The sequence below is a fragment of the Fonsecaea erecta genome (genome assembly GCF_001651985.1).
Source record: "Fonsecaea erecta strain CBS 125763 chromosome Unknown Scaff10, whole genome shotgun sequence".
Lineage (NCBI taxonomy): Eukaryota > Fungi > Ascomycota > Eurotiomycetes > Chaetothyriales > Herpotrichiellaceae > Fonsecaea > Fonsecaea erecta.
In genome coordinates, this window is record NW_017387253.1 from 351,897 (window position 1) to 364,155 (window position 12,259).

The 12,259-nt window shown below is 54.6% G+C and overlaps 5 protein-coding genes across 5 annotated transcripts; 3 read left to right on the plus strand and 2 right to left on the minus strand.

Moving 5' to 3' along the window:
• Positions 1 to 49: 49 nt before the first annotated feature.
• On the minus strand, positions 50 to 424 carry AYL99_09846 (hypothetical protein; the record flags this gene model as incomplete). Its single annotated transcript, XM_018841352.1, has 1 exon — positions 50 to 424. One exon carries the CDS (start codon positions 422 to 424, stop codon positions 50 to 52), a length of 375 nt encoding a protein of 124 aa, XP_018689061.1.
• A 748-nt stretch (positions 425 to 1,172) lies between these two features.
• On the plus strand, positions 1,173 to 3,863 carry AYL99_09847 (hypothetical protein; the record flags this gene model as incomplete). The annotated part of the gene is made up of 1 exon (XM_018841353.1): positions 1,173 to 3,863. The coding sequence occupies one exon, from the start codon at positions 1,173 to 1,175 to the stop codon at positions 3,861 to 3,863; it is 2,691 nt and encodes an 896-aa protein (XP_018689062.1).
• An 894-nt stretch (positions 3,864 to 4,757) lies between these two features.
• On the plus strand, positions 4,758 to 5,763 carry AYL99_09848 (hypothetical protein; the record flags this gene model as incomplete). The annotated part of the gene is made up of 2 exons (XM_018841354.1): positions 4,758 to 4,801; positions 4,899 to 5,763. 2 exons carry the CDS (start codon positions 4,758 to 4,760, stop codon positions 5,761 to 5,763), a joined length of 909 nt encoding a protein of 302 aa, XP_018689063.1.
• Positions 5,764 to 7,485: 1,722 nt separating this feature from the next.
• On the plus strand, positions 7,486 to 10,845 carry AYL99_09849 (hypothetical protein; the record flags this gene model as incomplete). The annotated part of the gene is made up of 1 exon (XM_018841355.1): positions 7,486 to 10,845. The coding sequence occupies one exon, from the start codon at positions 7,486 to 7,488 to the stop codon at positions 10,843 to 10,845; it is 3,360 nt and encodes a 1,119-aa protein (XP_018689064.1).
• Positions 10,846 to 10,932: 87 nt separating this feature from the next.
• AYL99_09850 (hypothetical protein) lies at positions 10,933 to 12,128 on the minus strand (the record flags this gene model as incomplete). Its single annotated transcript, XM_018841356.1, has 3 exons — positions 10,933 to 11,878; positions 11,968 to 11,974; positions 12,065 to 12,128. The coding sequence occupies 3 exons, from the start codon at positions 12,126 to 12,128 to the stop codon at positions 10,933 to 10,935; spliced, it is 1,017 nt and encodes a 338-aa protein (XP_018689065.1).
• Positions 12,129 to 12,259: the final 131 nt, after the last annotated feature.

The following is a 12,259-nucleotide window of genomic DNA, read 5'->3' on the forward strand; positions in this document are numbered from 1 at the left end:
GCTTCACTGACCTTCCCCAGAACCCATTGAGTCGCCATTCTTCTTCTTTTTACGCAGCCGGGGTGGCTGAAGGGGTTGTGGGGGTGGCTGACTTTCTGGGACCAAGCTTCGGAGGCTTTCGCTTGGGCTTCTCTTCGCCGGCAGAGGTGACACCGTTGACGCTTTCAGCGGTCTCAGGCTTCTGGGTGCTAGGCGGGGCTTCTTGCGAGTGGTGGGGATGCACTGGTTGACGAAGGGTGGTCAACTTCTGCCTCGGTGGCGGTCTGGGAGTTCCAGTGTGATCCTCGACCACGGGTTTCGGCGGGAGTTTGGGCGCGGTACGGACCTTCCACTCGGGTTTGGCCTTGGGGGCAGTCTGTCCTCGAGTGGCGGTGATGTTGATAAAGTCCTTGTCAAAGAAGATATCAAAGGATACGTTAGGCATTGGGACCTGCGGGAACTTGAGTCTGCACCTGAGTCAAGGTACAGACAAGACCATATAGTGTGAGTATTTTCTGAGAGGACAGATGAACCGTGATGTCAAGAAAGAAAGGGCTAGATTTTATCCCTTCAGTATGTTTGCTTTGCAGAGCTTCTGGCTTTTGATCGACAGCAGGCAGCATGCGAGGAAGGATATGGACCAGTTGTGCTCCCACAAGAACGTCATCTCGGGCTCCCCACGCGCCGTGTGATTGGAGAGCCGCAGCACCGCCACCGATGCCACAAGGGCCCTTTTCCTGTTTTTCCTTGCTTTTGACACGCATCTGGACCACGGCGACCAGGGTGCGCTCTCCTAGGAATTCCCTTCGATCGTTGATGCCACCCCAAAAGCACGATGAGCCCAGCAGCCACCGGAGCGGGCAGTCTTGTCATTTGTTCGCATCCTCGGACCCGTCGTCCCCTTCCCGGTCGAGATCGAGAGGTGAGGAGAACGCCACAACTGAAACAGAACTGACCAACGGTGCTTTGAGGAACACGGCTAGCGATCCTCCCCCGTTGCAGAGACACCATGGACCCTCTGTACGTCAGGGTGGCGTTGGCCCAGCAGCACCCAGCCTTTACTATAATCCACGTACCAGTCTCGCAGTCTACAACTGTGGCTGTTCGCCTATCGTGTCGAACAACAATGGGCGGGAGGAGGAAGAGAAGGAACAAACGACTTTGGTTCAAGTACAGTTAGTTAAACAGCAATAATGGCTCCGTCCAGAGCACCCGCCCTTGAGCCGGCGGCGGGTTTTTCGCTCGACTCAAGACCCGACCGGCCTGATCGTGTGCCCCTTGCAAAGGGCGAATTCTCCGTTGCGTCCAGAGCTTTGGCTTTGTCGACCTATTTCTTATCGGGTGCATTGGCTATCAATATCTCCCAATTTCTTGGGGCGCCATTGCGCGCGATTAACGAGGACTGGTACAATGCATGGATTGCATTCACCAAGCAGTCCTTCGGATTGCTCACCATGACCCTCACCCAGACGTTTGCGCCGACAAAGGTCATCGTCTCGGGAGACAAATCGGTGCGAGGACAACTGCTGAAATCGACCGAGGGAGACTTGATTTTGGATTTCCCGGACCGGCTTGTTCTCATTGCAAACCATCAAATCTACACTGACTGGCTTTACCTGTGGTGGATAGCCTACTGCAATGGGATGCACGGTCGCCTCTACATTGTCCTGAAAGAATCACTGCGCAAGATTCCGGTCATCGGATGGGGGATGCAGCTGTATCAGTTCATCTTCTTGAAGCGCAATTGGGAACAGGATAAGCCGAACATGGCCAGCGCACTGCAAAGGCTCAACAAACCCACGGATCCGATGTGGCTTCTGCTCTTTCCCGAAGGGACCAACCTTGCTCCCAGCACTCGCAAACGAAGCGCCGAATGGGCAAAGAAGAATAACATTCCCGACACAAGACACGTCCTCCTCCCTCGAAGCACCGGCCTACAGTTTTGTCTCGAGGAACTCAAGGACACTGTGGACTACCTCTACGACTGCACGATCGTATATGAAGGGGTCCCCCGTGGGCAGTACGCACAAGACATCTTCACTCTGAAAGCCGGCTATTTAGAGGGCCGGCCTCCGAAATCCGTCAGCATGCATTGGCGCCGATTTGCGGTCAAGGAGATCCCGCTGCACAACGACAGAGCATTTGAACTCTGGCTTAGAGCCCGCTGGCGTGAAAAGGATGTCATGATCGAAGAGTACTACCAGACCGGCAAACTCCCAGCCGACTATGGCGCCACGAAATATAAATCCGGTAAGGTCCTTCGGGGATGCGGACATATGGAAGTTCCCATTCGCGCCAGTCGTTGGTACGAGTTTCTCCAGATTTTTGCTCCGATGGGGATCCTCGCGATGATTTTGTACATCTTCTACGGCGACCTGCCGAAGCGGTTCTGGAAGAGCATCAACAAGCAAGCGCTCCAAGCAGGAACAGAGGACATCAAGAAAGCCGGCATTCAAGCCGGGAAAGGGGTCCAATCTGCCTCTTCCGCCCTGGGTGGCTTGACGTTGGACTCATTCTTTGAACCCGGGAAGCAGGAAGAGACTTTCGCAGCCGGAGCCGTGGCCGTCCAGAAGCTCCTCACCTCACCCCAGGCGCAAACTCTTCTGAACCGCGCCGACTTCATCCAGGCATTCCTGTCGGACCCCCAGAAGCTGGTCCAGGACAGCATTACGGATACACAGCAGAATTTCATGCAACAATTAGCCCAGGAAGAAGCCAAGAGACAACAAGGGAGAGTAGCCTCTACTGGTCATACGGTCCCATTGAAACCTGCCACCAACACGACGGCGAACGGCGGATTTTGGAACAAGATCGAAGCAGAAGAAAAGAGCCGGCGTGGCTCCGTCGTCTCCAAGACCCCCCAAAAGAGTACATTCTGGAACGACCTGAAGGCCGAAGAGCAGAGCAGACGGGGCTCTGTCATATCCGTCCCGACATCGACCAGTTCTCGACAGTCAAAAGGCACATTCTGGCAGGATCTCAAGGCAGCTGAGGAGAAGAAGGCAAACAACACCACGACAACAAAGACGCCCCTTGCGAAGAATGGAAGCAAGAATCTCGCTCTCCCCAAGGGAAACTTTTGGGACGCGGTCAAGGCCGAGGAGAACAGTCGGTACGGGACGGTGACAACGTTATCGAGTAACGCATCCACGGCTGTTGCTTCCACCACTTCCGCGCCAGGAAAGACAGTCCTTGGCCCGCCGCCGAAGCCCGGCTTGACGAAAGCCCCCGCGAAGCTCGAACCGGGTCCAGCAAAAAAACCGCCTGCCACCCAGAATGCGTCAAAGCCGACCACAAATGGGCAGAAGACTACTGCTGCGGCGGCCCCGGCGGCGACCTCACGCCCGGCACAGAAGAAAGAAGCGACCCCGACCACGACGACACATGTGAGCAAGAAGCCCGCATCCTCGACTCCTGGGAAACCAGCGAACCCAGCCTCGAAGACCAAAGCCAGCACAAGCACCGCGTCGAAAGCAACTCCGATCAAGCCGTCGTTGTCGCCCTCGACCGTCTCCAAGACTGCCAAGCAGGCGTCTTCCACAAACCCGACTCCAGCGCGGAAGTCCAAGATCATTACCACGAAAGAAGCCAACGCGGCGGCGGCGTCTCTGCCAAAGAACAAAACCAACACACCCACGCAGCCGCCGCGAACCACCGCGGCAGCCTTGAAAAAGCCTAGCGCACAGAACAGGTCTGGCCCAGATCCCACGAAACCCTCACACTTGCCCTCTCCCGCCGCCGCCGCCCCCGCCGCCACGCAGAAACCGGCGGGGATGAAGGCAAGCAGCGTAAGCAGCAAGGCTGGGCCAGGTCCAAAGGCAAAGAAGAACACCACGATGACGACGACGAACAACGGCACTGCGCTGTCGAAGTCGAAGACTTAAAGAGAGCCTCGAAAGGAGGGCAATTTCGCGGAAAGACGGGACGAAATGACAGCGGGTCGCAAACAAGGGGGCCACTGTGCGACATTTCGCGCTGTTGAGGGTGGCTGTGCGTGCAATTGTTGCCTGTTGTATCCCCTACGCCTCTCTGTGCCACACCATGCCATGCCATGTCGTGATACGTTACAGCATGTTTAGTTTGTTATTGTACCTTTCAATAGGATACCCAATGTTTCACAATACACTCACAGGTCACGACAATACCAGGGATGTCCTGTTTGCACCACCAGAAAGCCCTTTGAAGCACGCGGTATGCCGTTGTCCACAGCTTCCACTGTATACATATATGGCCCTATCTCGACGCCTTAGAAGGCAGTCTTGAATTCCACCCACGCACGGAGATGCTGTTAGTCGGTCATCCGCCACCCATCGTTGCATCAAACGGTATTCGCTTGCATATCCCCTGTTTGTGCCTCACTGTGATTATTGCCTGGCTCCAGTCCCTGGGTTAGTCTGTTACACAAGGCTGTGGGCATGTGCCATACAGCCTCGTAAGAACAGTGACAGCGCGTTCAGGCTGTGGGAGTGAATGGGCAGATTGCCTTGCCTATCATCGAATATCCTGACAACTTACAGCGCTGAGAGTCCACGGTCCTATCTATCACCCCTCTGGCTCTTGACCAAGTCTTGCGTATTCGCCTCTTCACCCGGCTGCCTTTCGCTGGTCTCTTTGAGCCGTTCGTCGACATCTCCATCTCCATCTTGATTGTGTGGACGACCGATTCACCTCATCAAGACAATCTCCACAGCACCGTGTCAACCTTCGGCGCACCGGGAGCTCTGTTCAAACATCACTGGAGACCTCTGGAGTGCCACGCTGTCAATCCTTCGATGGCAATGTCTTCACGAGCAGCTGCAATGACTGCGGTGGAGCTCAGAGAGTGAGTCTTCATGCAGGCCAAAATTCTTCTCATCACCAACCTATAGCCACGAACACTCAGATCCATTACAGCAAGCTGACAGTGAGAACGAATGCAGTCTCCCACGGCAAGAAAGCATTACGGTCCTGCACCACGACAAAGACGCGACTGGTGGGGACAACCTTCGTATCGTGACCGAAACGCTCCCGAAGAGCATTGCGACTGCGTTCTCAAGCAGGTGGGAGGCCGAGCTTCCCCGCGGAAGCAAGAAAAGCATCGGGGACTTCCGGAACACTGCTGGCGATCCAGCCGACACGGTTGTCGTGACCGGCGGCAGCCCTGCCATATGGTGTGACATAATCAACTGGATGCTTGCAAGTTGCCAGGGGTATGGATTCGCTCCGACCCCAAGTGCAGAATTCAAGCAATATTCATTCCAGTACTTCGTCCGCAAGTACGCTGCTTCCATTGGATGTGACACTCTTCAGAAACGAGCCGAGCAGCGGATGGCGCGCATCTCTATGGAGCAGGTGCATTCAGAAGACGTTCGTGCCCTGTGGCTCGTCAATCCCCCAGATGAAGAGATGAGAACATTTCTTGTCGAGCACGTTGCTGTTCGTTGGTGGGAGAGGCGGCTCAAGGCCAAAAGCGCATATTTGACGCTCCGAGAAGAATTCCCCGACCTAAATGAGAGGATCAACACTTTCCTTACTCAGCTGAAGAACGCTTCTTGTGAATCTCGTGGGAACAAGACACCAAAGCATCGGAGACAAGGGGGCAACAACAAGGCTAAAACCGACAGTGCCCCGAACGCTCAAGCAAAGGGGCGCAAGGACCAGCAGAGTAACCGTGACGAGACCCAGACCGTCACCTTGAAGGTGGAAGTTGTGAGGAAAGCGACCAAGAAAACTCCTGCTTATGCAAAGCTCGACCTGGCTTCCATCGGGGTCACCAGAGACCAATTCTGTGGTCGGAGATCTTAAAAGAGTGTTTCCAATCCGTACAGACCAACCTTTCTGTGCACTTCTGCGGTGTGGCCTGATGGTTACAGGCAGGAAAGGACGCGCGCAGGCACCTCCGCCCAACAGAACAACATCAGGACATTGTCCATCATTGCCACTTGCTTCTCCACCTCTTCGACTTTCATGTGCTTGACGGGCTGGACGTTGAGCGAGGTGCAGGGAGACGGTGCTACCAGAGATCGAATGGAAGGAAGTCGAGGAGGGAGATGTCAGTAGGACTGCACCGGGGAGCTCAGATTGAGGAGGAGGCAGCGTAGTGTGCGTGCGGTCGACATGACCGTGGCCAGAGCGTACGAGACCATTCTACCCATGCAATGACAGGTCAACAGACTGCAACTTTGATCGTAATCCTCGTGTGCCATGGGCATCACCCGTTCCGGGGAGGAAGCTGTACTGGCAGCGAGATAGTAATGTCAACTTTTCCTAACAGCGGAAAATGTACTTGTATGGGAATCCGCGCGAGATGCAGTCTGCAAGATGTCGAGCCGTTGCGGTGACACAGCAGCGACTGCATGGAATACAAGATTGAGGAAGTCTGGAACAGAATGCGAAGCCCCTGCAGGAAAACCCTCCGACCGAATGGAAATATACGGAGTGCGCAGTAGGGACCTCACACGCCACCGAGACTCGCTTGTGCGCCGTAAGCTTCAGGGGCATCAAAGGCCCAATGCAAGATGAAACCAGCTAAAAGGATAGGCACGGTAGGCTTAATCCAGCACCTTCCTTTAACTGGACAAGAGAGGGCTTTTAGTTAAGACTAGCCTAACTGCATGAGCCTAGTAGGCGCGCTAGGCCAAGACCCACCCCTCTGCACCCGCCCTGCACCACCCCCAGAGAGGCGGCCGGCTTGACAGGTGCCACCAATGCCCACCAATGCCACTCGCCTAATCCAGTTACAGATACGAGGCCACGAGAAGAAGTGAATCACTTCTCATGCAGACATCAACCAAAAGTTTTTTTCTTGTTGCTTGACAAACGTGTTCGGCGCTTCCCCTTTCCCACGCCTCTCGAATGGAAGAGACGCAAATCACAGCTGCAGACGGCCACCCACGACAATCCTCTCTCTCCATCACGAATCACCCACCACCCTGGCCAACGAACGCTATCACATCACCCAACACCAAACACCAAACAGCGCCATCGCCACCGCCGTTCTGCTAGTTAGCGGCTGCAGTCAAATAATCGATCGGATCGTCGATTCCAGTGGCGTCTCATTGTCCTTTCCACACCTCAACTCAGCCTGGGCGCAGGGAGGCGCTTACCCCAATAGCCAGTCTAGTGAGCCGATCCCTGCGAACCTCGTTATCTCCAGGTTTTGACGCATCCTTAGGTTCGCCAGAGTCAAAATAATTTACTTCCATCCATCGTGTCCCCTCTCCTCTCCCTCACTGCTCGTGGTCGGCTGGCCGCCAAACTGGGGGCTTTTTCACTTCCGTATCAAGGTCAAAGGGAGGTCGCATCCTTCACTCCTCTGACATTTCAGTGAATTCAGGGCACGGACGCCGTTTGGGCGAGGGGTGAAGAATGCCCGTCCTGATTTGATTTCTCGAAAAACCAAGTCTCAGGGGAAAACAGCGAACACCACCGAGAACTCCGATAGCCAAATCCTCTTGGTTTAGCAAGGCTTTGATGCCAGTATCAGCCCTGTCGGTGGGTGAACTGATGGCAAGCTCGGACTAGAAAATGCCTTCAGCACCAGAAACTCCGGAGTCATCTCGACCACTTGCGGACCACTTCTGGATCGCCGGTGTCGACAGCCAACAACTGGTAGATGCCTTCTCTCAGCCACGATGGTCTCACGATCACCTCGAGCCTATCAGCGTCGACTTTTCCATCAGAGAAGAAACCTCTGTCGACAATGAGCAGTCATCCATCCTCCAGTCTCCTCGAGCCTCGATTGGCCATTCTAGACATGACTCCTACCAGAAACTCTCGCAACTTTCTGATGAGGCCAGGGAGACCATCCAGAGTCTCCACGAGGAGCCGCGGCCCCGCAGCAATCGCAGCAGCCTCACTATTCGACCGGCCGCGGGCCCTGGCCCCAATGCTCGGATGTCCTCACTGATATCGGAAGCCGATTTTGAGAAAGCCATGGCCAAGTTCGCCACTGACCGAGACGCCTTCTATCTAGACCTGACGTTTCATCCGAACGAAAACACCAAGCCTGCTCGTTCCAAGTCGCGGCCCAAGACTCAGAAGATCATTGCTCAAGATGAGGCCGCTCTGGTTCCCAATCGCAATTTTGGAAGCATCCGCCGACACCTTTCCTTCAAGGACATGTCCAGCACGAAACGCCAACCATCCATGGCTCGACGGACGTCGACACGCACCTCCCGTAGGCTGAGCAGTTACAACTCAGTCATCCCCAGCCCAGAGACCTTCCACAGCTTCCCTGACCAGTATCCCCTGCTGCGGAAATTCGAACCCGTATTGCTGGAACGATATCCTGGATCCCGCACACTCGACAAATCTCAGATCAGGGCACCTTTTCCAGACTATGTGCCCATGTTTGCCTTCCCGAATGACGTCAAGATTGTAGCCTCTGAAATCAGGCCGAGGTCAAGCTGGCACGAATTTTCCATGACTGCATCAGACAACTCGAGACTAACGGGCGTGACGGTCATCATATGGATTCCAGTGAACCGCGATCTTGCCGCTGTTTTGGAAAAGAGGTGTGAGCAATGGAGAAAAGCTCATATGTCGGAGGCTGAGCGAGAGATGGCGACGTCACTTGCAGAGAGATTGGCAGCAGAAAGTGCAAGATTGTCTAGGCTTCTAACACAACTGCCCCAACTCTCGCCCGATTCAGCGGAAAGAGAGGCTTTGGAGGATGAAATAGGCACGGTCGAAGAGAGAATCAGTGTCATGTCTGACATGCTCAGACCATTGCGGCACAATTCCGAATCAGATATCCAAGGGCTGACCGGCGGCGAAACGCGCTTCTGGATCCCGAGAGCTTACGGAGTTTTGGGGAGAGACAAATCCATGGCGAATTTCTGGAGGCAATGGCTTCGAGCGGTTGTCGTCCCGATGACCGATGGAGGAGTCTTGCGGGTACCGGCCAGCTCCCCTAAAGTCGGTATGTGGCAGCCATTGGAGAGGTACGTTGCTGCGCTGTGCCTCGAAGCACCAAGTCCCGTCTCATCCAGGACCCAAGTCCAACTCCCGATTCGAGAGCTCCAGCTGTATGCTAAAAAAGAAGCGCCAAATGAACTCCCGGGCAGCAGGACGACCGATCTGTACCCCCTCTTCCGAGCCCTCACAATCCCCAACATTGTTCTTCTCCTCGAATACGTCTTATCGGAGTCCAGGATCGTTCTCCTCTCAGCCCACGTCGCAATGCTGCAGCTAGTCAGCAAAGCTATCCTGGAACTCATCTGGCCCTTCGAATGGACAGGGATATACATCCCAGTGCTGCCATCGCGTTTGGTCCAGGCATTGGATGCGCCCTGCCCGTACATCTGCGGCATCGACCGGAACTACGAGAAGTTCGATCTTCCTGATGACGATTATGTTCTTGTCGATCTGGATAAGAATGAGTTGCACAGCACCGCACCACCACCGTTCCTACCGAAACAGCAACGGAGAAAATTGATGTCTCTGCTTTACCAGGCTGCGCCACTGCACCAAACCTCTGGAGTGCCCACCGGGCCCCCTGCCTACGCAATGGAGACATACCCGTGTGATGCCTTTGCTGCAGAACTCGAGTCTACCTTCACCGCGGTCACCAAATCCACGAATCTTGACAAACTCGCGAGCCTCAGCTCCACCACGTTCGGGCCACAGGCCACAACTGACACCATTCGGCGGGCCCCGCTGCTGAACGTCTTTCTTGCTTCTACACCAACAAGAGGAAAAAGCACTGATCGCCCCAGGACATCGTCAACAGCCAGACACTCTACATTCACCGATTCCGACACTCAGTCGCCCGTCACTCCTAACTTCTCCCTGTCGCCTAACCCTGGAACGCCACGGACCGAGACGGGGTACGCTCTTCAGACGTCCCTCCGGGAGAAGAGATCTGGTCATTTCGACTCGTTGTCCAAGAGAAGCTTCTCTGGGTCTACCCACATGATTCGCAAGGCCAGCCTTCCGTTTGTGAAGCACAGTGCGAGCCCTTCTTCGAGCACTACGCTTTCAGACAATCGAAATGGGTCAATGTATGCACCCTCTACGTACGCACAGTCGACACTGGCGGCTTCTACCATCATGCCTGGAACGCAGACACAAGCCGTACGAAATGGCGAAGGTACATATTGGTCAGAGGGCCATTATTTGCAGTGGCGATCCGCAGATGGTCCGTCCACGTGTCTCCTATGCGACGAAAAGGCTCCCGATGGATACTACAGGTGTTCAGGCTGTGGCTTCGTCATTCATGATCGCTGTGTTCAAAATATCGCTATTGTCTGCTCTGCAGCATTCTACCCTGACCAGATCCGCGCCGCCTTTGTACGATGCATGGCCAGCTTGTTGTATACCTATCGGAAATTCATGCTACCTGCAACTCCTCAGAAAAAGAAGCTTGGAGCTGTATACACCTTTGACAGTGACGCATTCACCCGGAGTCTGACCCCGGACCATGCTGCGTACATGGGAATGCTGCAACAGACCCAAGCTTGGAACGAGTTTATCATGGACCGTGAAGAGAAAACATCGACCCCGTCGATAGCGCTGTTCGACGCCATTATCACGGCAAAGCGTCGCCGAGCCGGATTGCGGTCATCTATATCCAGTCTCAGTCTCAATAGGAAAAGCTTCATGGCATGGCCGCCCTCTGGAGGTCTGCACGCCGACACGCTCTCGGATACGTCGCAACATCAATGGAAGATAGTGCCAGTACCATCCAGTGTTGATCGGCCAGAGCTGGGCGCCGCAGCAAAAGGACGTGATTATCACACCATTGTCACACGAACCCCCGCGAAGCTGGAAGAGGCTTTGTTCAAGCAGGATGAAAAAGTTCCGAATTTGCCTACAATTCCCAAAAGATCCAGGATCAGCATACTGACGGGCAAAATGAACGGTCTCAACATGCACGCCCCATGAAAGCTCTATCGACGATGTTTTGATCCTGCCACCTTTTCCAAGACACATATGGTTATCAGACCCAAGAGGCGCCGTCGAGGGAAGCTCTCATGCTGCTTTGCGTCGACTCAAGAGGTTGCCAGTGCTCAGGGAGCCCCGCTCTCCCATCGCGGTCCTCCATTGAATGGCAAGTTGACCCAAAACCGCCCGGCCATCACGTTTGATATTATTCTTGAGTTCCTCCAACCCTTCTGCGAGACCTTGTTCCTGCTCGACCAGGAAGGCTACTTGTATTATATCTCGGGGTTTCAGAGCGCGATGTTCCACAGCAACATCGTCATCCTGCTCAGAATCCCAATTCAATGATGTCGACTTGAATGGCATCTTCGCCTGGAGTTTTGTCTCTTGCAGCAGAATCGGCGCATCGGATACGTTTTCCAGTTGCGCTTCTAAAACATAGCGGAGCAATGTCGCTCTGCCGTACGGGCCGTGTGTCTTGTCAGCAACCTCAACAGCTTTCAGTTCCGTGGTTTTAGTGCGAACGCTCACACAAGGTTGAGCGAGGAACTGGTACAATTTCCGAAACGACCGGACCCTGCCGCCTGTGGCTTGACCGTCCCCGGCTGCGGTCTCGGTGTAGGTGACGTTGACCGCGAGCACATGGTTACCTTCCTCCTTGAGGTCGAACCGAATGATTCTTTGCAAGGCGCTTCCGGGACCGGTGTGGTTCGGAGTATGTTCCGTCGCGTCGTCAGCTGCATAGAGCTCAAGGGGCACCGCCTGGGATGGTGTTTGCATCTCGGCCACGATCCTCGTTCCCGACACGGTCTTGGCCGTCTGTGCTGGGGGGAGTTCATTGTTGGCGCAGAGAGCGCAAGAGAAGGTCTCGCCAACATGAGCGGAACCGAATGATGGCGGTAAACCCAAGCTGGTGGACAAAACAAAGTCCTGGTCGATGGCTTCGGATGGATATGCTAATGAAGCTGTATGGGGTATCGTCGTATCATTTTCGTGGGGGAGAGGATGTTGCTGTGCCAGAGCAGGTCGAGAGAGTCTGAGGACGAGCGTTAACTAATTGACCCATTTTGCCTATTTCCCTGAATACGTGTAGCCAGCCACCGACACGGGACTCACGGAACGCACCTCAGCACTGAAAGAGTTTTGGCAGTGTATCAGCAGAGCGCAGGTAGAAATAGCGGTTTGTGTAACAGTAATTTCAGGATCCGACACTCAGACATACCTTTTAATGATATTGAATGTGGCTCTTTGGGGAAATTGCCCGTATCGGCGCGTGGCCGAGCCATAAGCTCTCTTCGATGGCTGGGCGAGATGGCATCAACGGTGGAGAGTCTGGACTCGGGGAATTGGGTTGTGAGATTATCTTCCACCTCCTGGTAGATGGCGAGAAGCTGGAAGAAAATAATGCAAGAGAGGA